Consider the following 24,990-nt stretch of genomic DNA (forward strand, 5'->3'; position numbering starts at 1 on the left):
TCATTAAAATGTATGGACTGCTTCAAACAAATAGCATCATTATCCAGTATATAACCATAAAAGTGACTTATTGAACCCTCTGGAGTTCAAATGTTATCGTATTCCTCAAAACAATACAACAAATCTCTCCACAAGTGCAAAGAAAATATATATATACAACAATTATTGAACAATTAATATATTGTGACCTGTGGCCTATTTCTGAACTAATTTATCGTCAGTTAAAAATAGCAACTCAATTATTATCTTGTTTCGATCCAAATTAATGTTTTAATTTGATAAAAGCCAATTGTATAAGTGGTATTAGCTGCCATATTGTCATTAGTTTGCCTCAGGTCGGCTGTGGCTATTGAATGACGACAGATTTAATGAATAATTGTACATTTTAAAGTAAACTATAAGACCACCAACAAAATAATTATAACATTTTCTAATAAATATTGCCTCAAACACCCCAAAAAATGATTCAAGTTCATGTTTTTGCTCCAGTGGCCGTGGATCATTCCATTATACTTTGGACATGTTTATTAAGCGATTTACAGTTTATACCATTTAAACAGTTTAGGATCAGTAGAAGTCAAGTTGCTATTATGGGATTCAAACAAACAAACAAACAGAACTGAAGAGAGGGACTAGAAAAAACAAGGACATCACAACAAAGCAGTGCCATTAGTTCAAATATCTTCCATTAGTTCAAATATCTTCCAAAAAAAAAAAAAAGATTCCGCACAATACGTTTCCTGTAAAAAAAAGAAGAAAATAAAAATGCAGATTAAATGAAGTAAGCATCCCCGACATGACAAACGTCGTCTTTAACCTGGTACGCCGAAGACTTCTGATCCTAATTCCATTTTGAAGGGGAAACCTGGCTTCACGAGTGTCTCTAACGCAGCTTTCTCGCTGATAATTCGCATCATCTTCATCATCTTTTGCATCGACGGAACACGGGGCAAATCGATGGCGGCGCAGGATGCAGAACAGAGGACACGCGGGTTAATATTGACGGACCTGACGAGAAGTTTTTTTTTTTTCACGAATCTGGGCGTGTGCGTTTTCCCCCGGCGGCGAGCGGTAAAAGATCGTTACGTCCAGCGGTGGGTCTTACAGGGATCACGTCGGAGCAAAGCCAGAGACACAGGTCAATGCATTAGCCGTGTCTGTTTCCACCCCATAAACAGGCAAGTGATGAGGCCAAAGGGAGACGCCGTGCTTCAGGTATCGGAGGCTTTACGAGAATGTCGATAAGTGTGTGTCCGGGCCCAACTCGACGTGTAAAATCACATTCATTCAGTGTAATACAAAACACGATGACGATCCTCGAGCAAATATGCTGTGATTTGTCAAAAGTATTAGTGAAATTGGATTGGCAAGGTTAAACATCAAGGCAAGCAAGTTTATTTGTAGAGCACATTTCATACACAAGGCAATTCAAAGTGCTTCACACAGCAGGAAAAATGCATTCAAATCACAAAGAAATTACAGATACAATAAAATTAACTAATTAAAAACAATTTAAGTCATAAAAGAGAAGAGCGCAAAGAAAATCCTTTCAGTCATCAAGCTCTGAATTGATGTCAGAGAAAAAGCAGTTTATTTAACTGATTGTATTGTATTTATTTTATATATAGTATTGTTTGGTTTGGAAAAGTATCACCAGAGTCTTCGCAATTATAGTTTAAAAAATCAAATTACTCATAATCAGTCAAACTTTATTTCTACAGCACATTTAAAGGCACAGAACATACTTTTTTTTTGCCAAATTATAGACTAAAACAAAAGCATGTTATGCATTTTGTTGTCATTTTTTATGTTTTTTTTTCCAAGGTACTGGAGAGGAGAATCCGACCGATAGTCGAACCTCGGATTCAGGAGGAGCAGAGTGGTTTTCGTCCCGGTTGTGGAACACTGGACCAGCTCTATACCCTCCATCGGGTGCTCGAGGGTTCATGGGAGTTTGCCCAACCAGTCCACATGTGCTTTGTGGATCTGGAGAAGGCTTTCGACCGTGTCCCTCGGGGTGTCCTTTGGGGGGTGCTCCGGGAGTACGGGGTTCGGGGCCCTTTGCTCAGGGCTGTCCGGTCCCTGTATGACCGGAGCAGGAGCTGTGTTCGCATTGCCGGCAGTAAGTCAGACCTGTTCCCAGTGCATGTTGGACTCCGCCAGGGCTGCCCTTTGTCACCGGTTCTGTTCATAATTTTTATGGACAGAATTTCTAGGCGCAGTCAGGGGTCGGAGGGTGTCTGGTTTGGGGACCACAGGATCTCATCTCTGCTGTTTGCAGACGATGTTGTCCTGATGGCTCCATCAAACCCGGACCTGCAACATGCACTGGGACGGTTTGCAGCCGAGTGTGAAGCGGCTGGGATGAGAATCAGCACCTCCAAATCCGAGGCCATGGTTCTCGAACGGAAAAAGGTGTCTTGCCCTCTCCAGGTGGGTGGGGTGTCCTTGCCCCAAGTGGAGGAGTTCAAGTATCTCGGGGTCTTGTTCACGAGTGAGGGAAGGATGGAGCGTGAGATCGACAGGCGGATCGGTGCAGCGGCTGCAGTGATGCAGTCGCTGCATCGGACTGTTGTGGTAAAGAGGGAGCTGAGCCCAAAGGCAAAGCTCTCGATTTACCGGTCGGTCTACGTTCCTGCCCTCACCTATGGTCATGAGCTTTGGGTAGTGACCGAAAGAACAAGATCGCGGATACAAGCGGTCGAAATGAGTTTCCTCCGCCGTGGGCCTGGGCGCTCCCTTAGAGATAAGGTGAGGAGCTCGGCCACACGGGGGGAGCTTGGAGTAGAGCCGCTGCTCCTCCACGTCGAGAGGAGCCAGCTGAGGTGGCTCGGGCATCTGTTTCGGATGCCTCCTGGGCGCCTCCCTCGGGAGGTGTTTCAGGCATGTCTCACCGGGAAGAGGCCCCGGGGAAGACCCAGGACACACTGGAGAGACTGTGTCTCTCGGCTGGCCTGGGAACGCCTCGGGATCCCCCCGGAGGAGTTAGAGGAAGTGTCTGGGGAGAAGGAAGTCTGGGAGTCCCTGCTCAGACTGCTGCCCCCGCGACCCGGCCCCGGATAAAGCGGCAGAAGATGGATGGATGGATAGTAGTAAAAATGTATGAAAAAAAGTGTCCTTACTGCGAGTGGGCTTTCATCTCCACAAACCTGACTCGTACTTGGACTGGAGTTCAATTATGCAGATGACTTTCTGTCTACAGAAAGTTACATACTGTGCCTTTAAAAGTAAAACCACAGCTGACCAAAGCGCTGAACCGGGACGATATATTAATGTTGTTCATCAGTGTTAAACGTCATGATATTACGCCACAGTATAAAGTTAAAAAGAAAAAAAAAAAAAACGGTTATGAGTATCAATGAGTAAAAAAAAGTTAAACAATTAAAAAATAAATACATTTTAAAAAATCTGTGTAATGAGTATCAATGAGTAAAAAAAAATATGAAAAAAAAACCCCTAAAAGAAACGTAAACACTTAAAAAAAAAGAAAAGAAAAAACTGTTATGAGAATCAAAAAAAAAAAAAAAAAAAACTACAATAAAAAAGATGTTACGAGTGTTCATGTGTTGTTATAATCCTAAACACTTTGACCTCTGAAATTGTCAATTGTCTTAAAAAAATTAAGACCGGACACAAAAAATTTTTGCCTCGACTTCTCCTGGGCTCCAAAAACAATATTTGCAAAAACACATTAGCAGCGATGGCTCAAGATACCGACGGCTGCCTCGGGAAAAACAACTCCATTTACCGGGCCCCTCCGTATGACGGCTTCTGTCAGGTGCCATTTCTGTAACATATTAAACCCCCTCCTCGCTTTCAGTCAGAATAATAAATATTCACTAATCCGTCACTCTTTCCCCCACAGTCCATTTTGAATTTCAGGGAGTCCATTTATCCTGCCTCTGTCCCTCCCGTCTATCGCTGGTTTACTCAGGTAATCATCTGTCACACACACAGACACACGCACGCGCACACGCACACACACCTCTCCTTCATCCATCTCTTTCCGTCTCTCCCTCGCTCACATCCCTTCATCTTGTGGCCCGTTCCTCTGCCTCCTCTTCATCAGCGCTGCACTGCTAACCTCACCTGCCTCACAGAGTCTAATGAGCGAACGTACAGCATTTCTTAATGAAGTTTGACAACAAAAGGGATTCAGTTCAGCCGAGGTCGCGCCAGTGTTATGGACAGAGATGATTGTGGACACGGAACAGTGTGACGGCCTTTTCTTTTTCTTTCTGAATTTGTGTTGATTTAGTTGTAAAGAGCCTCACGACAACAAGGTCCCGGGTTTCGTTTGCAAAATATGTGTGGCCTTTAGTGTTTTATGTGTTCAATGTTTACCAGAGTTCTATCTTATTTCACTTATCTGCATATTTTTGCTGTATTTATTACTGCAATACAATACATTGATATATTGCTATAATCCTCAGTAATGTCAATATTGCTGAGAAAAACAACATCATATTAAATGAGCCGCTACGTGCACTAGAATCTGACTAAAATCTTGTTATTATCAGATTTTTTTTACCATTTTGAATAGCAAAATTTGATGTTTACATATAATTTGAATATTTTTCCCACAAAAACAACCCTGATGATGATAAGATTTTGAACGCCACAGAAATGCGTAACTTCGTGAGGTTTGCGTCACTCGTCCGGAAACGTTTTGAAAAATCAGATATAATTATTGGGTTATCCGATTATCCGAGTTATCTGCCGGGCAATTACACCCCCCTGATGGAATTATAGCAAAAAAATAGTGCAACTTCTACGACTTCCGCAGCACAAAAGCCTTTACTGAACAAATGACCCACCTCCTGCTCCGCCCCATCCATCTCTCCGCTGTAATCTCTTCATCGCGCCCTTCTCCTGCCTCCCTGATCTCCATCACCGCCGCTCCGCTAATCCTCCCCGCTTGTGTTAGCTCCTAATTAGCCGGGCGTCTTCGCTAACGACGTTTGACAACAAAAGAGCCGCCCGCCGCGGACTGCAGGTGCGAAAAGACGGGCGCGGTTCAAATTCGGACGCGTCGCCTACCGTCGAGCGCGTCGCGTCGGCGTCCTCATTCTTCTCGCCGTTAACGGGAAGTGACTCGTGCTTTCAAAATGGCGGTGACAGGCTGTGACACCAGGCTCGGAGCGCGGGGAGTAATTAGCGCCCTGTCGACTAGCGTGACATCAATCAGACTGGCAGAGTAAATGTGTGCCTATGCGAAGCGCTGGCATCTTGGCACGCCGTCCCGTTAGCATACAGATTAAATACTGCTGGGCGCGGCGTTATTGAGACGAGATCGGAGCGAGCGAGCGTGGAAGCTACAGGTGGCGTGATGGAACAGAGGGGATGGAACAGGCTCTTGACTTCGACAGTGTTGATGGGTCTTTGCCAACCGTAACTTTGAAATGGGCTCGATTTTCTAACTGAATAAAACGATGACCCTCTGGTTTTAACACTAAAGCCCCGTTCACACATCATGTCCATTAGATTGCCAGAACACTCAGCTCTGACCCACAGTTGCACAGGCTTCAGTCCCAGAACATCGCCAGCTTTGTTCACACTTAACCTGGCATTTGTCTCTCCGTTAGTCCCTGAATTAGGCACCCAAAAATCAGCAGGGAATTTACAAAAATGCAGATAATTCAGTTCTGGCGTTGTGTCGCTGCTCTGGCAAAATGCCGGTTAAATTCTCAGGTCGAGCTGAATGTGTGAATGGGGCTTAAGAACGCGAACAACTCTGCGAATGTTCTTGTTGAATTTGAAAAATCATATTAGAAAAAAATCGGATTCGAATAAAAGAAAATACTAATATTCAAACTGAAACTAGATGATCATTCAACAGGTATAAAACAAATACACATCCCATAATTAGTACAAAATTTGACCTTTTCTGAACAATTTTGGAAACATCTTTATTAAAACTGCATAACATACAAGGCACGACATAAAGAAAGTACTATTATTCTGTGTAGTGTAAAAGAAAAGCATTAAAAGAACGCATTAAAAAAAGCTGATTGATGTATCAGGTCTAATCTTTAATTTCAAAATAGAGTTTGAAATGTTATGGTGACAACACTATATCCTACAAACATCCAAGTGCTTTTTTTCTCAGTCGAATTTCTTGGGTTCTAAAGCAGGAGAAGTTTATTTCCATTAGCACGGGACCAAAGACGTGAACCCTCAGACATGGCGACAGTATGCACATTCCAGTCTCGCCGCCCTATTTTGCCATCATCTCGCATTTCCTACTTTCTGCCAAAAGCTCTCTCAGATAAATAAACAAATAACTTACTATGAGTGCGATCGTATTAGACGAGAGTGAGAGGAGATATTCAGCCAAAGACGTGACCAAGTACCGTATTTTCTGGACTATAAGTGGCACCGGAATATAAGTCGCACCAGCCAAAAAATGCATAATAGAGAAGAAAAAAACACTGGAGTATGAAATGCGGTTGCAAGTGTGAAAATAACAAATAATATCACATATAAGTCGCTCCGGAGTATAAGTATAAATATAAGTATAAGTCGCACCCCGGCCAAAACTATGAAAAAAGGTGCAACTTATAGTCCGGAAAATACGGTATTTTCCAAAAAGGTGGAACTGCAAAGAGGAGATGTATTGAAACATGAGAAAATGACAACCTTTGACAAACGATTCAGTGACAATAGCCTAATTTTATCAGGATAAAAAGGTACAGTATGTTGAGCTTAGAAACCATCTGCTAATGTCAGTTTTATAACCTTGTTGCGCCACACAGGAGGACTACGATGTCAGGGCGGTCAAGTCCCGGCGTTAAAACTGCATTGGCGAGCTGTCTGGCGAAAAAACGCCTGTGGCTTGAGCTAGCATGTGCGCGTGACAGCTAGCTTATTAGTACAATGACCATGCCAACCACAATAGCGTTGAATTGCGTCTTTCCAGCGCTGGATTTAAACTCGACACGTGGGTTAACTGCATCCACGTCGACAAAACCCGGAGCAGGCGTTTGTGATTAAGCACTATTCACGGCCCGTGTTTATTTTGCCGTTTCGACAAGACGTTACCGAACGCCGCGGCTAACGCAATTAGCTTCTGTTTCTTTTGATTTAGCGTAAGGTTTCGCAGCTGCGTTGGGAAGCCGTGCCAAGTTTTACCGTCCTTTTTCCAAAAACGTTCTTGCTTTCCTTTTGGCTCTTTGGGAAATTATATGGATTTTCTTTCCACAATATCAGTTCTTTCTGCGCCCACAGCTGCGGTTCGGTCTCTCCATCTTTTCCGACCGAAATGAGACTGGACGCGTGCAATTACGTGGCCTCAATTTCAACAGCTACGATGGAACGATGCCAGACGCACGGAATGACCCAGCCAACAGCAACAGGTGGAAAAGCTACTGGGTTCGGGTTACTCTCTCAGAGGCAGAACGTATTTACTGAACAAACGTTGCTACTACGCATAAGGCGGTAGTTCTAATCATCGTTGACCCGGTAAATCGAGCGTATGCTGGGCTTTTGGCTGACGCGGTTTACGACAATAACGGGGAAAGGAAAGAGACGATTGATGAAGTGAACGTTAACGGCTCGTGACATTTCAGTCGATCGCAGATGTGGAAAGAACAAAACGGTACCGGATTAACCTGAATTACTATTATTTATGTAAAGCAGTGGATTAAACTAACGCACAGCAAGAAATTGACTTGTACACTGTAGCTAATGGAAAGCGAGATGACTTTTAAGACATTACAAGTTGCCGTTTTTGCGCATTGTAAAGAATTTTGACTGTCTGTAGAAACTAATATCATGCAAATGGAGTGAATTGTTGGTTATAAGGAGGGGTTATGTGCGGTTCTTTCTACTGCAATTTCATTATATGTTTTTAAAAAATATTTGAAAAACGCGTTGTGAAAAAGCTCGTAATTTTATTTGTTCTAATCAACGTTAAAATGTCATCAAAAACTTTCTTTCGGAGGGTCAGTCACCAGCTGGACTCCATGGAGATTCCTTTGCCCGGAGGGTTTGCAGTCTGACGTTATAAATACCGTATTTTCAGGACTATAAGTCGCACCTTTTTCATAGTTTTGGGCAGGGTGCGACTTATACTTATATACTTATACTTTTAAGAGACTTATGTGATATTATTTGTTATTTTCACACTTGCAACTGCATTTCATACTCCAGTGCGACCTATACATGTTTTTTTCTTCTCTATTATGCATTTTTTGGCTGGTGCGACTTATACTCCAGTGCGACTTATAGTCCGGAAAATACGGTACACAAATTAGATTCATTACACATTTAAAACGGGTGTTATTTGTTCGGTTCTTTGTCTTAAATACGTACCCACATCACTTTTCCACCAGAATTTCCATCCTTCCATTTCATATGTGCTACTGAGAAAAAAAACCTAATTGAAAACCGGAAAGAAAAAAAAATAAAATAATAATAATAATAACGCTGGTCTGTCCCTGAATATGTGTGTCTACCATTGTGCTGAGAATCTCGTGTGTCCTTTCCCGGCGTGCGTGCTCCCCGCGGCCGGATGTCCTTTAGCGTGGAATTTGTTTTTCATCGAGAACTACTTGTGCTAATAGAAGGAGAGGAAATCATAAATGAGGGGAAGAGGTTGAGATAGAGGAGAGGAGGAGAGGAGGGAGGGAGGCAGAAAGGCTCCATTGAAAGGATGCAGACGAAAGGAGGAAGCTGGCGGAGACAAGTGCCTCTTCAGGGCTTTTCCTTATTAGAGCGGCTGCATTCTGAGCGGTGGGTTCGGGGAGAGTACACACACACGGGCTTGTACTGAGGGCTTTGTCTAATACCTGCTCACTACCTCCGCTTATTCAAGGGGACATTCCGGAAAAATGTCTCAACCAGGTCAAGATCGGAAGAACTGGGTTAAAGATATAGAAAAGGCCGTGGGATTTAATCAACGTCGCAATGCTTGAGAGTTAATTGAGATGTTTGGATTCATATAGCGAGTAAGCATTAGTAAATTATTCTAAAAATGTGTTTGTTTTACTCACCACTTCGTCCATTTTTGTCGGACTAAACACAAAAGCAAATAAAACGTTACAGAAAAGATAAGATAATAAATACTTTAGCACGTCCGTCCCACTTTTCTGAGCCGGGTCCTTAGATAGATGCTTCATTCTGTGACATCCAGTTCTTCTGTAGACTTATTTTCTCTGCTGCGAAAAGTACTTTCCAAAGGTATCCATCTATTGTTTCCATGGCAGGAGGTTCCAGAAACATGGTTTTATGTAAAGCTCAGTCCAATATCAATAAACAATCCCAAAACATGTGATAATGGTGAGCCACATGAAGGCCACAATTTTCCCCTGACAATAATATACTGGTATATAATATTTATAGTGAAAAACCGAGTGTGTGCTACTGTGACATCACACGCCTGAGATGTCTACACCTGTGCGCCTGTAATATCATAAGATCAAGACAAGATCAAGTTGGCTTAAGGTGCTTTACAAGGCGGTGCTACTGGTGAAAAGCAGCTGCAGCGCCTTCATGGACTACTAGTCCAAATGCATGATGGGAAATGTAGTGCTGTTAACAGTAAGAAATCAGCGCAAAGACAGCTCACTGGGCCAGATCTGTAACGTTTTGCAGTTCCTTCTCCTCTCTCCTCATCTCATCTTTCTACTTTCATACAATCAGACGGGGCAAATGAGACTGCACAGACTGTTGTACAATATAGACAGCTTAAAAAATATATGATCTTCATGTGTCATTTTAACCGTGGCTCAAGACCAAGCTTAAACTTTATTGTGAGCTCATTGTTTTTTGTTCTGGTTAGTCCGTGGTGTGTGAGGGACACAGGACCATTCACGCAGTTGTATTTATTCAGAGCCACACTTCAAAGTAACATGAGATGTGTCCTTTCCCCGTGACGATCTGAGGCTGCCGCTCAGCACTCGGGCTCGTGGAGCGGTCAAGTCGACTCCGGGCTGTTTCTCCGCCCCTCGGCTTCAGCTCTGCTCTCGCCAACAATCCAGCCAGAGATTTCGGCTGTTTAAACAAGTCTAATCTGTTCCTCGCTGGTCCAGGCCCCGCCCCTCGTAGAGAGAGAGTTTGGGTGTTCACTCCCACTTTAAGGATGCCGTACAGACCCACGTGCGCCTCGATTCTGCAGGATTTTACACCTATCGCCATTCTGTCCCAACCAGCCACATCATTTACGGTGATTGGAGTGGTTTGAAGTGTTTTGCTTAATGACACAATTAAGTTTACTCCAAATATACTTACAGACAATAGTCCACAGAAAGTTGTACTTGAGGCATGTGACTATGTTTTGTATACATCTCTGTAGGACTCTAGTCGACTAAGACATTCTCGGCCATGACGCAGTGCTAGAAGATCTACTATAAACTATTAAGACTTTCCATGTATCCGAAAGCAAAATGTCCACAAAATATCATAGGATTGTGTTCACTAAATGACAGCTTTGAATACAGAAAAGTGACAAGAAACTGTGGATGTATATGTTAAAAAAGCTGAATAATTGATCAGTCACTCCCAAAAACTCCAGGTAATTCAGACCGTGTGCTCGCCTTTCTGCCGTTTGAATCACAATACATAACTGTGGGTGTTTTTGGCAGTTAAACCTTTTATTAGTCCATCAACCGATTAATCGACAAAGCGACTCAAAGGCTACAACCCTGCATCTCTGTACGTTACAATAAAAAATATGTTGGCTGTGCGCTTCACTTTCAATTAATTATTTACCGTATTTTCCGGACTATAAGTCATACTTTTTTTCATAGATTTGGCCGGGGTGCAACTTATACTTATATTTATACTTATATACTACTCCGGAGTGACTTATGTGATATTATTTGTTATTTTACACTTGCAACCTCATTTCATACTCCAGTGCGACTTATATATGTTTTGTTCTTCTCAATCATGCATTTTTTTGGCTGGTGCGACTTATACTCCAGTGCGACTTATAGTCCGGAAAATAAGATATTTGGATGTTTTGTGTGCTTTGATTTTAATTGCTCGCGTTACTCGTTTTCTATCATATTTTATTTTATTTTTTTGAATTTTTTGGTAAAGCACTTACTAAATTGTGTGCGAGGGAACCGTGCCCATAATTGTCTCCGTTCGTATGTGGCCTCATTCCCGATCAAAATGAAATGAAACAGCCATAATGAAGAGTCTTTGGTCCAGTGTTCAGCGTCCTTGTTGGGTCCACTCGCCCTCGTGTGTTGCTCATGATTTCATCTGCGGCCATTATCCCCAAACATCCCCCCCCCCCTGCTCCTCAATCCCTGCAATTATCGAGGCGCACTTGTGTCTTTTCAGGCCCAAAATGAGGACCTCACCAATGTGTCCTCCTGTTCTTTAGTCTGAATCACCCACTTTTGGATTTTTCGAGCTTTTTATAAATCCTTCACGTTTTCCGCAAATATTTATTTCATTTGGCTGCGTTTCATTTTGTTTTAAGTCTTTTAATACAACTTCACCTATTCCCTTTTTAAATCTTCTGGTATGAGGTTTGAACGTATTCTAATTGGTGTTAAGAGAATGTCAAGTTACAATGTCGTTCAAATTTGTATACATATCCTCTCTTGTTTAGTACTTTGTCTTTGCTCTAGTGTGGGGACATTTTGTTTTGTAGCACAGTAAGATTAGAGCTGTAATCTGTTGAATTTCTCAGAGATGTCAAGATTAAGCAGTTAATCAATAATTGTAATTATTCAGGTCACAATAAGAACTACAGTATTTTTCGGATTATAAATTGCACCAAATTCAAAATGCATAATAGAGGAGAAAAGAACACTTATAAGTCGCACTGGAGTATAAATCGCATTTTGGGGGACATTTATTTGATAAAATCCAAGACATTTCATCTTGAAATGCAGTTTAAAACAATAACAGTTGAGAGAACATGGTGAATAGGTGTACGTATGCTAACGCTAACACCTTCAGCTACATGACGTATGCTAACGCTAACACCTTCAGCTACATGAGGCACAGACAGAACTGTGGTAAGTGTCTGGTATGTTAACGTCACATATGCACAGTTATTCAGATAACTATAGCATAAAGAACATGCTAACAAGTTTAGCAAAGCATCAGTTTTACCCCAAATCACTAAATCCATTGAATTCTTCTTCCTCTGTGTCACTTCTAAACAACTCCACAAACTCCAGAGGAAGAGGAAGTGCAGATTCTTCTTCTGCGTTGCTTAGATCCTAGAGCGCCCTCTTGTGGTTGCCAGTGTGAAAATAACTAATAATATCACAAGTCGATCCGGAGTATAAATCGCACCCCGGCAAAACTATGAAACAGGTCATTTCCGTTCAATCTACACTCTACTCTATAATCTAAAGAGGTCAAACTACATTATGTGCTTTTTTAGCCGGATGTTTATGTGACAATACTATTACTGTTTTATTCATTAAGGTTGATTTCATAAAGCTGGACTTGTGAAAAGAAAGCACTGTTGTTGGGTCACAGTGGCAGTGGCAGTAGTAGTACTCCTACCATCTATGATCGTGTTTAATTCTGCTATATTATTAGTGCAATTTTCCTTAACGATATTGAACATTTAGTTCCTTTATTATCGTTTATAGTCTATATTTTCTCCAGCGATAAATCACAATTCAAAAATGTATTACGGTGACGGGCCTAAGCTACTGCCCATGTCCATAGAGGAAATTCAATCATAAACTTCACAAACAAACAAAAAACTATGGAAAACCAAGATTTTTAGTCAAATAATCAACAAAATTATAACATTTAATTGAAATGGGTAGAATACGCATGTAAAATACAGAGGCAAACCTGTGCACAAATGAACCTGGAGCTCATTCCAGACACCTACAAAGCGGTGAAATTGGTGCATCTGGGCAATAAAACAGTCAGCGCCGGCCTTTTAATAGTGCACACATTTTCCATCTACTTCGTACAGATTGAAACAAGTCGGTATCCCCATCCGCGTGAAGACGGTACAAGCTAAACCCGTGTATTAATGCGAGCCGTGTGTGCCGAGGTGGTCGGCGCGGCACTTATCGCGCTAAGAGACTGCCTGATTAATTAACATGGAGGCGAGGCTGTTCAGAGCGCAGCCAAGCAACGCTAAGAGCCCCGTCTCACCGTGAACGCCGGGGCAGTCTTGACTTTATGTTGCCTTTGGGTTGTGTTTCCCCCACTCCCGGCTCCTTAATACCTGCACGTTTATAACATCATCGCTTTGCACTGTAACACGAGAGCTCAGGCTCGCCGCGGCGGTTTAGCTGCACAGGCGTAAAGCTGCGATATATACATTACCGACCCGATGTTGAATCTTTACATCAGGTGGCATGTTTGCAAAGTCGAGAGCCCGTCACACAGCAGAAAAGAAAAGGGGATATAAAAGATGAATGCTGAGAGTTTTAGGCGGAGGGTTTGGGTTTCGCACAGTGGCAGATGGTTGAACGAGGCCTAGCCAACAGTTAAAGTCGTTTCCAAGCTGTTTATGGTGTTTTGGTGGAGCCAAAGTTAACACACAAGACGGGGAAAGTGAGAGAGAAAGGAGTTTTAAATGAGTCATCAGGCTGGAGGTGTAATCACTGCCCCTAAAACGTGCATAAAAAAACTTGCAAAGGACACAGCCATTAGCATATTAAATGTCTAAAATAGAGTCCAACTCTTTTGAGACATTTAAATATTGATTAAAAAAACCTTTAAAAAAAGAAGAGGTGGATATGTAACTTATATGCACAACATCTCAAAATATTGCCACAAAATGGAACAAACTCAAGGACAAAGTTGAAAATGTACCATTACGGTACATTCACATTACAATATGCCTGTAAATAAACCAGCTTTGCCCTGCTTTCTATTACTGTGTCTTGCTCATTGTGGCATGAAAGAAACATGACATAATTTCAGGTATTACAAACAGGACACGCTTGCATAACGAAGATTATTCGGGTTTGTAATAATAAAACACAGGAAGACGATGAGTCCAGGAAGGAAAGAAAAGCACTGCAGTGGTTTATAGGGTTTAGGGTGCGACGCACTTTGATTCTGCTGAATGTCTGTCTTCAATCAAGATTATTCAAACAGGTCTATTATGAAGACTTTTATACCATGTTCTAATGATTTTCTTCATCATTAATCAACTGCATTTGAGGTGTCAATGGAGGAAAATAACTCCTGTTTTCACCTGAGCCATCAGCACGGTCTGGCAGCTCACCGCTTTGTTGTGATGATGTTTACGGTGCCGGGGGCAAAGTGGATATCAGCGCCGCAGATTTGACCCATGTCTCTACAAGTTGTCCTGTATCAATATGATTATAGTCCATACGTGTCATGGATTATGTAAAAAAAAAAAAAGATAATAATGTTTCTTTACCGAAATCATGTGTTATTTACCAAAAATGTCATTATATACCTAAATAGATCAAAATAACCTAAAGAATAATAATTTAAAAAATAAATAAAATCATGTACCTACATACAATCAAATTACTCAATATAATAATAGGAGAAAAAAAGAAAACAATGAAAATCATGCATCTCCCCCCCCCAAAAAAAAAAAAAAATCGAAATACCCAAAAAGAAAAATAATAAAAAATCATGCATCTTCTTTACAAAATTACCCTTAATTATAAACCTAAATAAAATCTAAATACCCAAAAAATAATACAATCCCACAAAAAACTAAATCAAGTTTGTTCTTTACAAAAAAATTATAAACCCCCCCAAAAAGCTAACCCAAAAGAATAATGAAAAAAATATATATAAAATAATAATAATAATCATTTGTTTTCTTTACAAAAAAATCTCATTATAAACCTATTTTTTTTTAACATACCCAAAAGAATAATGCAAAAAAACAAAACAAAACAAAAATCATGTGTGTTCTTTACCAAAAATGTCCTGATGAACCTGAATAAAATGAGAGTAGTCAATAGAATAGTAGATTTGCCAGCTCACTGTGCACACACGGCCTGTACTGTACCTCTGCACTCTCCCTCACTCTGAATCCTTCATTTTAAATCCATTTCTTGCTGGATCTTGGAGCCACTTCTCTCTCTCGCTCTCTCGCTCTTCGCTGCAGTGCCTCTCCAGCGCCCGCCTCTACACTCCACTCTCCTCGGGCCTGATTGTTTTCTAATTGGGGGAGAGCCAGAGGGCGCGGTTGGTATGGTAACCTGTGAGGGACATTTTAGTGAAGAGTTCTAAAGGGTGGAGTGGTTTAAGAGGTGGCGGAGGAGAGGAAAGAGAGGAAAGAGGGAGCGAGGGAGAGAGAGAGAGAGCGAGAGGGCATCCACTCAAGAAAAAACCCAGGGCAACACTTATCCAGGGCTTGGGTGGTCACTTCTGAAAATAGAGAGAACGAAAAGGAAGACTGTGAGAGAAATAGAGAGAAATATAAGGGAGGGATGGCGAAAAAGAGGAGAGGGACAGGGAGCGAAGAAAGAGAGGAGGAAGAGAAGGGAGAGAGAAAGAGAAAAGAAAAAGAAGAAAAGAGGAGGGAAAGAGAAGAGAGTGAGAGAGACAGAGAGGAGAGAAAAGAGACAGAGAGAAGGGAAAAGAGAGTGAGAGAGACAGAGAGAAGAGAAAATAGACAGAGAGAAGGGAAGAGAGAGAGAGAGAGAGAGAGAGAGAGAGAGAGAGAGAGAGAGAGAGAGAGAGAGAGAGAAAGAGAGAGAAAAGGGGAGCGAGAGAAGAGGAGACAGAGGAGTGTTTACTTGAATGGACTTGTTCTGTGTCATTGAAGCACCCATGGTCACATGACATTGTCATATCAGAGACAGGTACAGAACATGTACAAATGTACAAGTACAAATGTACAAGTACAAATACTCAAGTACATGTTTCCAACCAAGAACGTGAATGAAAAATACATATTCGTGTAGAATGGGTGCAATTAGCAAATCGCAAAAGCAGCAATAATATTTTAAGAATTCCCTCACAAACGACCCCGTCTCCGTGTGGTTGAATATTTACAATCTCCAAACCTCTAAAAACATGTTGATCCAATTAGTTTAAACACTTATTTCTCTTAAATCATAATGCTCCCGGTCATGTTTAAAATGTGAACCAAACACACATCACAAATATAATCTCAATCAAAAAATAAAATAGGTTGGCACATTTTCCACGCTCATTAGTGACGGGAAAAGTAATCAGCGCTTTGTTATTAACACTGGATTTCATGGCTGTCTGGTGGAATTAACCGGTCGTCACGGTAACTGTATGGTTCTAATCAGACGAGTCAACAATGGCCTTTGCAAAAAGTGTTTTCAACTTTTCACGCCGGGATTGTCAATGTTAGGAAATAAAGTGCTCCTAATAACATAACGGACATGGAAAAAAAACAAAAAATACTCAATCTGACACGGTGAGGTTATTTAGTGAAGGATTATGCAAGAAATATGTCAATAATTATTAAAAAACGTGAGTGTATCCACATTTTCGGTTGCTTTTGCGTTAGCTAACACTGTAATTTGTAGGGTTTGGTGAAATTTTGCCTTTTTCAGCCTGAGAAGAAAAAAACATATATAAGTCGCACTGGAGTATAAGTCGCACTGGAGTATAAGTAGCACTGGAGTAAAAGTCGCACTGGAGTATAAGTAGCACTGGAGTAAAAGTCGCACTGGAGTATAAGTCGCACTGGAGTATAAGTCACACTGGAGTATAAGTCGCACTGGAGTATAAGTCGCACTGGAGTATAAGTCGCACTGGAGTATAAGTAGCACTGGAGTAAAAGTCGCACTGGAGTATAAGTAGCACTGGAGTAAAAGTCGCACTGGAGTATAAGTCGCACTGGAGTATAAGTCACACTGGAGTATAAGTCGCACTGGAGTATAAGTCGCACTGGAGTATAAGTAGCACTGGAGTATAAATCGCACTGGAGTAAAAGTCGCACTGGAGTATAAGTCGCACTGGAGTATAAGTAGCACTGGAGTATAAGTAGCACTGGAGTATAAGTAGCACTGGAGTATAAGTAGCACTGGAGTATAAGTAGCACTGGAGTATAAGTAGCACTGGAGTAAAAGTCGCACTGGAGTATAAATCGCACTGGAATATAAGTCGCACTGGAGTATAAGTAGCACTGGAGTATAAATCGCGCTGGAGTAAAAGTCGCACTGGAGTATAAGTCACACTGGAGTATAAGTCGCACTGGAGTATAAGTAGCACTGGAGTATAAGTCGCACTGGAGTATAAGTCGCTTTGGGAAATTCATTTGATAAAATCCAAGACCAAGAACAGACATTTCCTCTTGAAATGCAGTTTAAAATAATAACAGATGAGAGAAAATGGTGAATAGGTGTACGTATGCTAACGCTAACACCTTCAGCTACATGACGTATGCTAACGCTAACACCTTCAGCTACATGAGGCACAGACAGAACTGTGGTAAGTGTCTGGTATGTTAACGTAACATATGAACAGTTATTCAGATAACTATAGCATAAAGAACATGCTAACAAGTTTACCAAAGCATCAGTTTTACCCCAAATCACTAAATCCATTGAATTCTTCTTCCTCTGTGTCACTTCTAAACAACTCCACAAACTCCAGAGGTAGAGGAAGTGCAGATGCTTCTTCTGTGTTGCTTAGAGCTTAGACTCTACACTGACAACTCTTGGGGTTGTCAGTGTGAAAATAATGAATAATATATAACAATGTGTTAATAATATCACATATAAGTCGCTAAGTCGTAAATACGGTTTCACAACATATGGATTATGTATTTAATTCCAATTCTCTGCTGCACGTTTATAACTTCAATTGACTGATGGTCTTTAGCTCCACATGACAATCCTGGAAGTTACCACAGACCCACAAAGTGACAGTGTGTTCTTTAAAAAAAAACGCTCGCGATACAGATAATACGCCGGTGTGTATCTGAGTGTGCATAATGGCTTTCCTAAATGAGCTTGTATTTAACGCCGTCATGCATAGAGAATTAATGTGTTTGCCCTTCAGAGAAACAGGCGTCGGTGTGCAGCCCAACAGCCCACGGTGTGTGATGTACGAGCATATTTAAGCGGGCCTTTACTGCGAAGCGTTCTGCTGATAAAGTAATAACGCCCGCATTATAAAGTCTAATATCAAAAGTATTAGATTTTGCCGTTCTACAAAGGCCAATGCGGACGAAGTGGAGTAATAGAGGAATTGTGAATGAAAAATACGTTCTTTTAAAGAGCAAAACGTGTAAAATATTGTCATTTCAATTAATTTGGGCGATTGCAAGTTAATGGAATATTTAAAGACATATTCAAAAAGTGTTTAAACATGCCATAATATTGTTCCTTCATCAAAAATGTACCTGGAGTTCGCCGAGTCTCGTAAAAACAAGGCGTTTCAAATTCCCCAGAATTGTCAAGTCGTAAATAGAAACTAAATTTATATATCACTAATTTATATATGCCATAACTTTATTTTACTTTTTCAGGGTTTTTTTTGTCTTTCATTTTCTCACTGGTCTGGTTCTGGTTAGTTGTATTTATTTTAATTGTAAAAAAAAAAAAATATATATATATATATAAACATTAAAAAAAAAATTAAAAAAAAAAAAAAATTAAAAAATCCAGTAGTTTACTGTACTGTTTTTGGTCCATAAATCATTTCCAGTCTAATGTTGCTGTCCAATCGAGTTCATTACAACCAGACGCTTGTATTAGCATGCCGGGGCAAGCTAGCTTCCTTTTGTTTACCCATGGCAATACCCTCTGCTGCCAGTAGATGGAGTGCCCAGACAAATCCTCATAAGGGGATTGGATTTGAAGCACTTTCCAACATACTCTAAGTGCTTTACATGACATAATTCATCACCTTTGTAGCCATGACTGCCCTGGGGTAGACTGACAGAAGCAAGGCTGCCAATCTGATTCAGCAGACAACTTTTTTTTACATAACAATGATAAATGCAAACTTGTGTATGTATATGCTGCGTGTTTGTGACGACCCGAACAGCTCGATTCTGTGCACAGTGGGATTCAACAGTCTGAGCGGCAGTAATATCTATAAATCCAGTGAGAACAAGCATATTCTGTTTATGAACCACATGACGTGTATTAGTAATGCAACGCTGATGATATCCATGGGAACCGGACCCCCGACAGTGAAAATAATAAATATACAGCTACAGGAAGTGAACGGACAGCGCATGAGTCTAATGTTCATGTAAATCTGTGAGGGTCAATGCTCTGCTGAAACGCTGAAGAGAACGAGATTGCAGAGCTTAAATGTATTAAATGTACAGCAAATGTGGTAAGTAATAATGTGATGATAACGATGATGTTATGTTTATGTCGAGTATTGAGGATCTTCAAACTACGGAGCCTGCATGATGAGGGATTTTTATCTAACTAAATCCAACGTTTTGATATTGAAAGGACTATTTTTATTATATTCCTATTCCAGAGTTGAGATTACAAATATAAAGAGAAAAAGAAACATTTAACGATTTTTCACAATAATTTAGACTGTGACCAGACAACAGTGAAATGTTTAATTTGCTGTCATTACCGTGGTTTGACATGTTACTATTTCTCAAGTTTTTGTCCGGCTTCATGAAATTAAACTTTCTGAAAGACGAAATAAAGATAAATGTGACAAAAACAGGCAAATTAAAAACGGTTATTTTAATTTAGGACTATTTTTTCAACGATAGATGAAAAATATTTAATTTTGCTTTTAAAACTGGTCCCAATTATTATTTTTTGGTTCTTACGATTATATTATGACCTGAATAATCATTATTATTATTATTATTATCAATTAACCTAATAATCTTGACACCCCTAATCCAGAGTAAATAAAGTGGTAAATTCAAACACCAACTGTTTTAGGGCTAAAGCAGCACGTAAAATATATATAAACAATATAAATGTAAAAATTAGTGTCAACAATGTGTAATATGATACATTTCCTCTTTGACAAATGAAATACTAGAGAAAAAAACATTACACTTAAGCAATTATTTCAAAAATAAAGCAAAAAACACAGACTTTCCTCCCATTTTCTTCAACAATAACCCAATAACACTAATAACTGTCCCATATATCATTGTAATTAATCACCAGACATATGATGTTGCTGCTAAACGCATTCCCAATACACTAAACAAAGTACCGGGGCACTTTTTAAGCACAGTAGCAATTACTTTGAACAGCCATTGGGATTTAATGAGCCGGGCTTGTTCAATTACTTAATCACGTTGTCGGACACAAAGCTTTACACCGCCTCTCGACGCGAGCCGCCTGGACGCGACCCGACTTAAAACTTTATCCACCGATATCTTCACAATTTCCACATAAATAAGCTCTGCCCGGCGGTCAAGGTCAAACCGGGCGCGGCTTTGAATAAATATTTGCCATTACTCGCGAAAGAAACAATGCGGCGGCGAGAGAAAAACACCTTGGCGGAGGCGAGCGCTGTCCGTCAAGCTGATTTACTCACATGAAAGAAGACGGCTACAAAACAAAGTGGGTTTGTGCGAGCGGAGGGAGTCGATGTATTCAGAGGTAAGTGAGGAGCAGCTGACGGGGTAAAAAAATACCGAGCTTGGGGGTTTTATTTTTTGTTCGCACTGCGGCTAACTGTCTTTGTGAAATTGAGTTGTGGGGAACTCAAACTCGATGCGGGGCCGGCGAAGGGAACCGGCGAGAATGGAAATGAGTTGATGCTTAAAAATGCCTTTGACTCTCGAGTGACAGTGCGAGAGACCACCACGTTTCAACTCGTCTGTCATGTGCTTCATCCAGTTATTTAGTTGGTGCAGATAGAAGGGGTGAGAGGGCGGGGCTGAGGTTGCAGGGGTGGGGCAATAGAGACGGTCCAAGCTTTTGAATTTAAAATAGTTAAAACATGCCTTAATTGTTTTTAGTCATTTTAATGCCTTTAATGTATGTAAATATGTTTTTTTCCCCATGTTTTTTAGTTTTGTTTATTTAAAAAAAACAATCTTGAGAAATAAAAATATGATATGGATTTAAATGGTTCCATATGTTGATAAGAATATTACCGTATTTTCCGGAGTATAAGTCGCACCAACCAAAAAATGCATAATAAAGAAGAAAAAAACATCTATAAGTCGCACTGGAGTATGAAATGAAAGTGTGAAAATAACAAATGATATCACATATCACTCCAGAGTAGAAGTATATAAGTATAAATATAAGTATAAGTCGCACCCCGGCCAAAAGTAACTAGCTTATAGTCCGGACAATACGGTACATACAAATACACCAAAATAGTACACCAGGGATGTACGCAAAATGGGTGCGGTTTTATTGATCATAGTAATGTGGTTACCACGACAGCCCCAGCCACAGGTTTGCCAAAATAGTCATATAAGCAGTAAAAAATACAATATTAACAGCCTCAAAGGGAAGTGAAGTAAAACAAGTTGTGGGGGGACAAGACATCCTAAGAGGCACACCGGAGTTTGCCACTATTATCATTGATTATTTTAATATTATGTATGCATTTCTCATCAGAAAAACTCCCCAACCATAATTTGATTTCTAAATAAAACACAATATTTAAATCTACTGCTTGCTACAGTGTCATTGTTCCTGTTTCTATGAGTGTTTCTTACCACACAAGTTGGTCTAGATGGATACAGTGATTTATAACACACGGTAAAATAATTATGTATTTTATGATTATTTTGCGCCATACACGTCTCGGACAAGAGGAGACATTCCTTTCCGCTACACCCGCTACAACGTGTAATGCCGTACCTGTCGTTGGCCGACACAGGCGCCGCCGGAGACGCCGCCCCGCCCCCTCTCTGCTTGTTCACTTTGGCGTAGAGTCGGTCGATCTGGTCGTCGTCCAGGGCGGCCGGGGGGGAGTCCACGGCGTTGCTCCCGTGGCCCGTGAAGGCGGCCGGCCCGTGGGGAGACGGGGTGCGGGCGCTGGCGTGCTGAGCCGAGCTGTAGTGAGGCGCCTGGGACTGCGGCTGAGCGGGCGCCGCGCGGTCTCTGAAGGACTGGATCCGGGCGTAGTTGGGATCGATGTCGTCGTCCTCCACGTTGGGGTAAGAGTGCGCGGGGTCGGGCAGTGGCTCCCTGGGACGCAGCTCCGGGTGGTTAGATTCAATCCTGAAACACAGTCAAATGATGTTATCAAAATACTGGCAGATGAGAATTCTGGTATGTTCTTCTTCTTCTTCTTGTTCTGGCGGCTGGTGTCCGAGTGTTACATTACCGCCAGACTTTATTCTTCTTCTTAGTGAACTGAAAAAAGGGACAATCTTTAACTAGACGCCGTAAAGGCAAAGAAGCCAGAGCGAGTGACTGCGTAATGGACGGCCGTAACCTGTACAGTTACCCTGACGACGAAGGCGAACCTTTTGACTATGATGTCACGCCTTTGACGTGATGTCATAGTCACTGCAGTTGTACAGTTGGATCCGACGTCAAATTTGCCCTTTTCATAGAAGAAGAATGAAGAATGAAGTCCAAAGAATGAAGTCTGAAGAATAAAGTCTAAAGAATAAAGTCTAAAGTCTAACTACAGTAGGTGGCGGTAATGTAACACTTGCACACTAACTGCCATAAAACACCAAAGAAGAAGATACCGGAAGTAAGTAAAAGTAAAATGAAAATGAAGATTATCTGCAAACGAACTTTGAATGAAGAAAATCTGACCAAAGATGCGACCTAAAACAGGAGTTGCTAATAAATAATAATAAGAGATAATAAAGATCTTACACTCAATGTCACTCAATAAGATAATAATTGAATAAGTGCTTGAATTAAGTAGTATTTATCTATTTATTTTCTAGACTCAATATACTCAAATCAAAATAAAACGACTTTGTTCAAGCTATTTTTCATACCGGATCTCATTTAAGATGGTCATTTTTTCAAGAATGTTGCTACAAACATTTCTAAATCCGTTTTGACAGTGGAAGTTTGATAAACACTGCAACCAGAGCTTTGTAAGATCAATAGTTACTCATCTTTAATCTTTAATCAATGATCAGACCCGCAGTAAAAGCATGTGATTTGGAGGAGAATTCAGACTTAGGAGGAAGTTATAAATAAACAATTTATGTGTGTTCGTGTTTTAAATGTCAATCGTCATGTTTGGGTCGTTTTAGTGGAGAAATCTACAGTCGGTCTTTTCTCAGTAAAAACAGACTCAGGAAAATGTTCAGGAAATGAATATGGAAAGAAAATCATGATTGATCAATATGAGGAATCGCACAGCTCTAATATTACCGTGTGGTCTTATAATAGTTTTGAATGAGATCAAGATCGTTCTACAGCAGGGGTGGGCAAACTACGGCCCGCGGGCCACATGTGGCTCGTTTGTCTTTATAATCCGGCCCGCCAAACATGCCAAGTAATATTGAAAAAGAAAAATACATTTTTTAATTATTTTTTTTTGCCCTCAGGCATCTGTCTGCACTTGTATCCTTAATAAATATGACGTGAAATGAATTAAACAATAGATTCAATAGCCTATATTTGACAGAAAAGTGATGTGATGATTTTTTTTTTCCACACCAATGATGGCGGGCCGGCCCTCCGCTACTTGCCTGGATTCGAATATGGCTCTCGGAGGAAAATAATTGCCCACCCCTGTTCTACAGTATACATGAAATATTAGATTTTGTACTATTTGTTTTGTACTATTTATTGTTACTTTTTCCAACAGAATAGATATTGTGGACAACTTGACTGTACGTGGGAGAAATTGACTTGTTTTGTCTTGGTTTATTATGTTCAATACTTCTGTAATTACTGGGACGATGATATCATTAGGCAAATTTGAAGACGCAAAGCCCAATAAAACACATAAGCTGCTCCAGCCGTCAAGCTCTATGCGACCTGAAGAAGTGTCCCACCTTTCCCTCTCCTCCTTCATCTTCTCCAGCTCCACGTCGCTGAGCAGATCGGACTTCTGCCTCTGGAGGGCGGCTTTGGCCTCTTTCTTCTCATCCTTTTTCTTCCCAAATCTGAAACCACAAATAAACATTCATAGAAGCCTCATAAACCTGGCAATAAAAAAAAAAAGCAACTTTAGAAGATTGTGTTTGTCGGGTTTTGAACAGACATAACTGTTTTGAGTTCATACAGATTTTTTGTGACTACCGTATTTTCAGCACTATAAGGCGCACTGGATTGTATGATGCTCACTGTCACACAACGAGGCAAAATCGATTCGAGATCAGTAAGCACAGCCAGAATGAATCCATATATAAGGCTGGAGGACGGGATTGTCATGGGTCTGGTGTCAAACTGGATCTATGTCCGAAGTTTGGTTCTATTGCCACGCCGCGAGACCGAGCTGCCGCGCCGGATCGGACCGGGAATGGGGCTGAAGATCTGGAGACGGGTCGAGTTCCGATGGGATTACACAGAATTCAGACGGATGCGATTGAGCAGTCACAGAAACACATGGTTCGTCTACGTCAGGGCTACACGCGAGATCCACAACTGAATCGAAATCACCAAAACCACAAAGGGTTCCGTTATTTACATAATAGAACATCCTTTTTTTTAATAGAAAATCACGTTGCACCTTTATTTCTCAACATGTGTCTTCTTCATTTTTCTCAAATTTCTGTAATTCTAGTTATTAGTTCATATTTCAGTGTACTCTAGCCCTAGATGTGTTTGAAATGTGCACTCTCAGCACAATCCTACTTTTCTAACACTGAAGTGCAAATCTGGTTGCAAAAGTTCTGAGAAAAATGGCGCAGCCCTAATCTGTATCAAAACACAATGGGCTAAATCAACGAGTGAAGTACTAAATGCTGTTAATCTCAAGTGAGTGTTGCGTGTTCTACATAACAATACGCTCATGTTTCCAGAGGGGAGCAGCGTTGCCAATATTTAGTAACGTTACAACAAAATAGTATTAATCGAGTAAGTAAAAAAAAGTAGTATTCCAAGAAGTACTGAAAAAAGAAAAGAAAACCAAAAGTATTTGGGGAAACTACTACTCAATTAAGAGTCATTTTAAGTAATTTGATTTACAAATGTGAGACAAAACCACTTCACAGAAAACACGAAGCTTTCGTTACAGTGTAAA

At 40.7% G+C, this 24,990-nt stretch overlaps 1 protein-coding gene across 1 annotated transcript in view; it reads right to left on the reverse strand.

Annotated features, from left to right (window-relative positions):
- Positions 1–24,990, reverse strand: part of pard3bb (par-3 family cell polarity regulator beta b) — a 352,270-nt gene that overhangs the window by 119,151 nt on the left and 208,129 nt on the right. The window contains exons 21-22 of the mRNA XM_072445192.1: positions 23,801–23,911; positions 21,684–22,046 (exon numbers count right to left, since the gene is read on the reverse strand). Of these exons, the coding sequence (XP_072301293.1) occupies positions 21,684–22,046; positions 23,801–23,911 (474 nt within the window). The remainder of the gene's footprint in view (positions 1–21,683; positions 22,047–23,800; positions 23,912–24,990) is intronic.

This window comes from Eucyclogobius newberryi, unplaced genomic scaffold, assembly GCF_026437365.1.
Source record: "Eucyclogobius newberryi isolate DKJ021-1_F unplaced genomic scaffold, fEucNew1.0.hap1 SCAF_14, whole genome shotgun sequence".
Classification (NCBI taxonomy): Eukaryota; Metazoa; Chordata; class Actinopteri; order Gobiiformes; family Gobiidae; genus Eucyclogobius; species Eucyclogobius newberryi.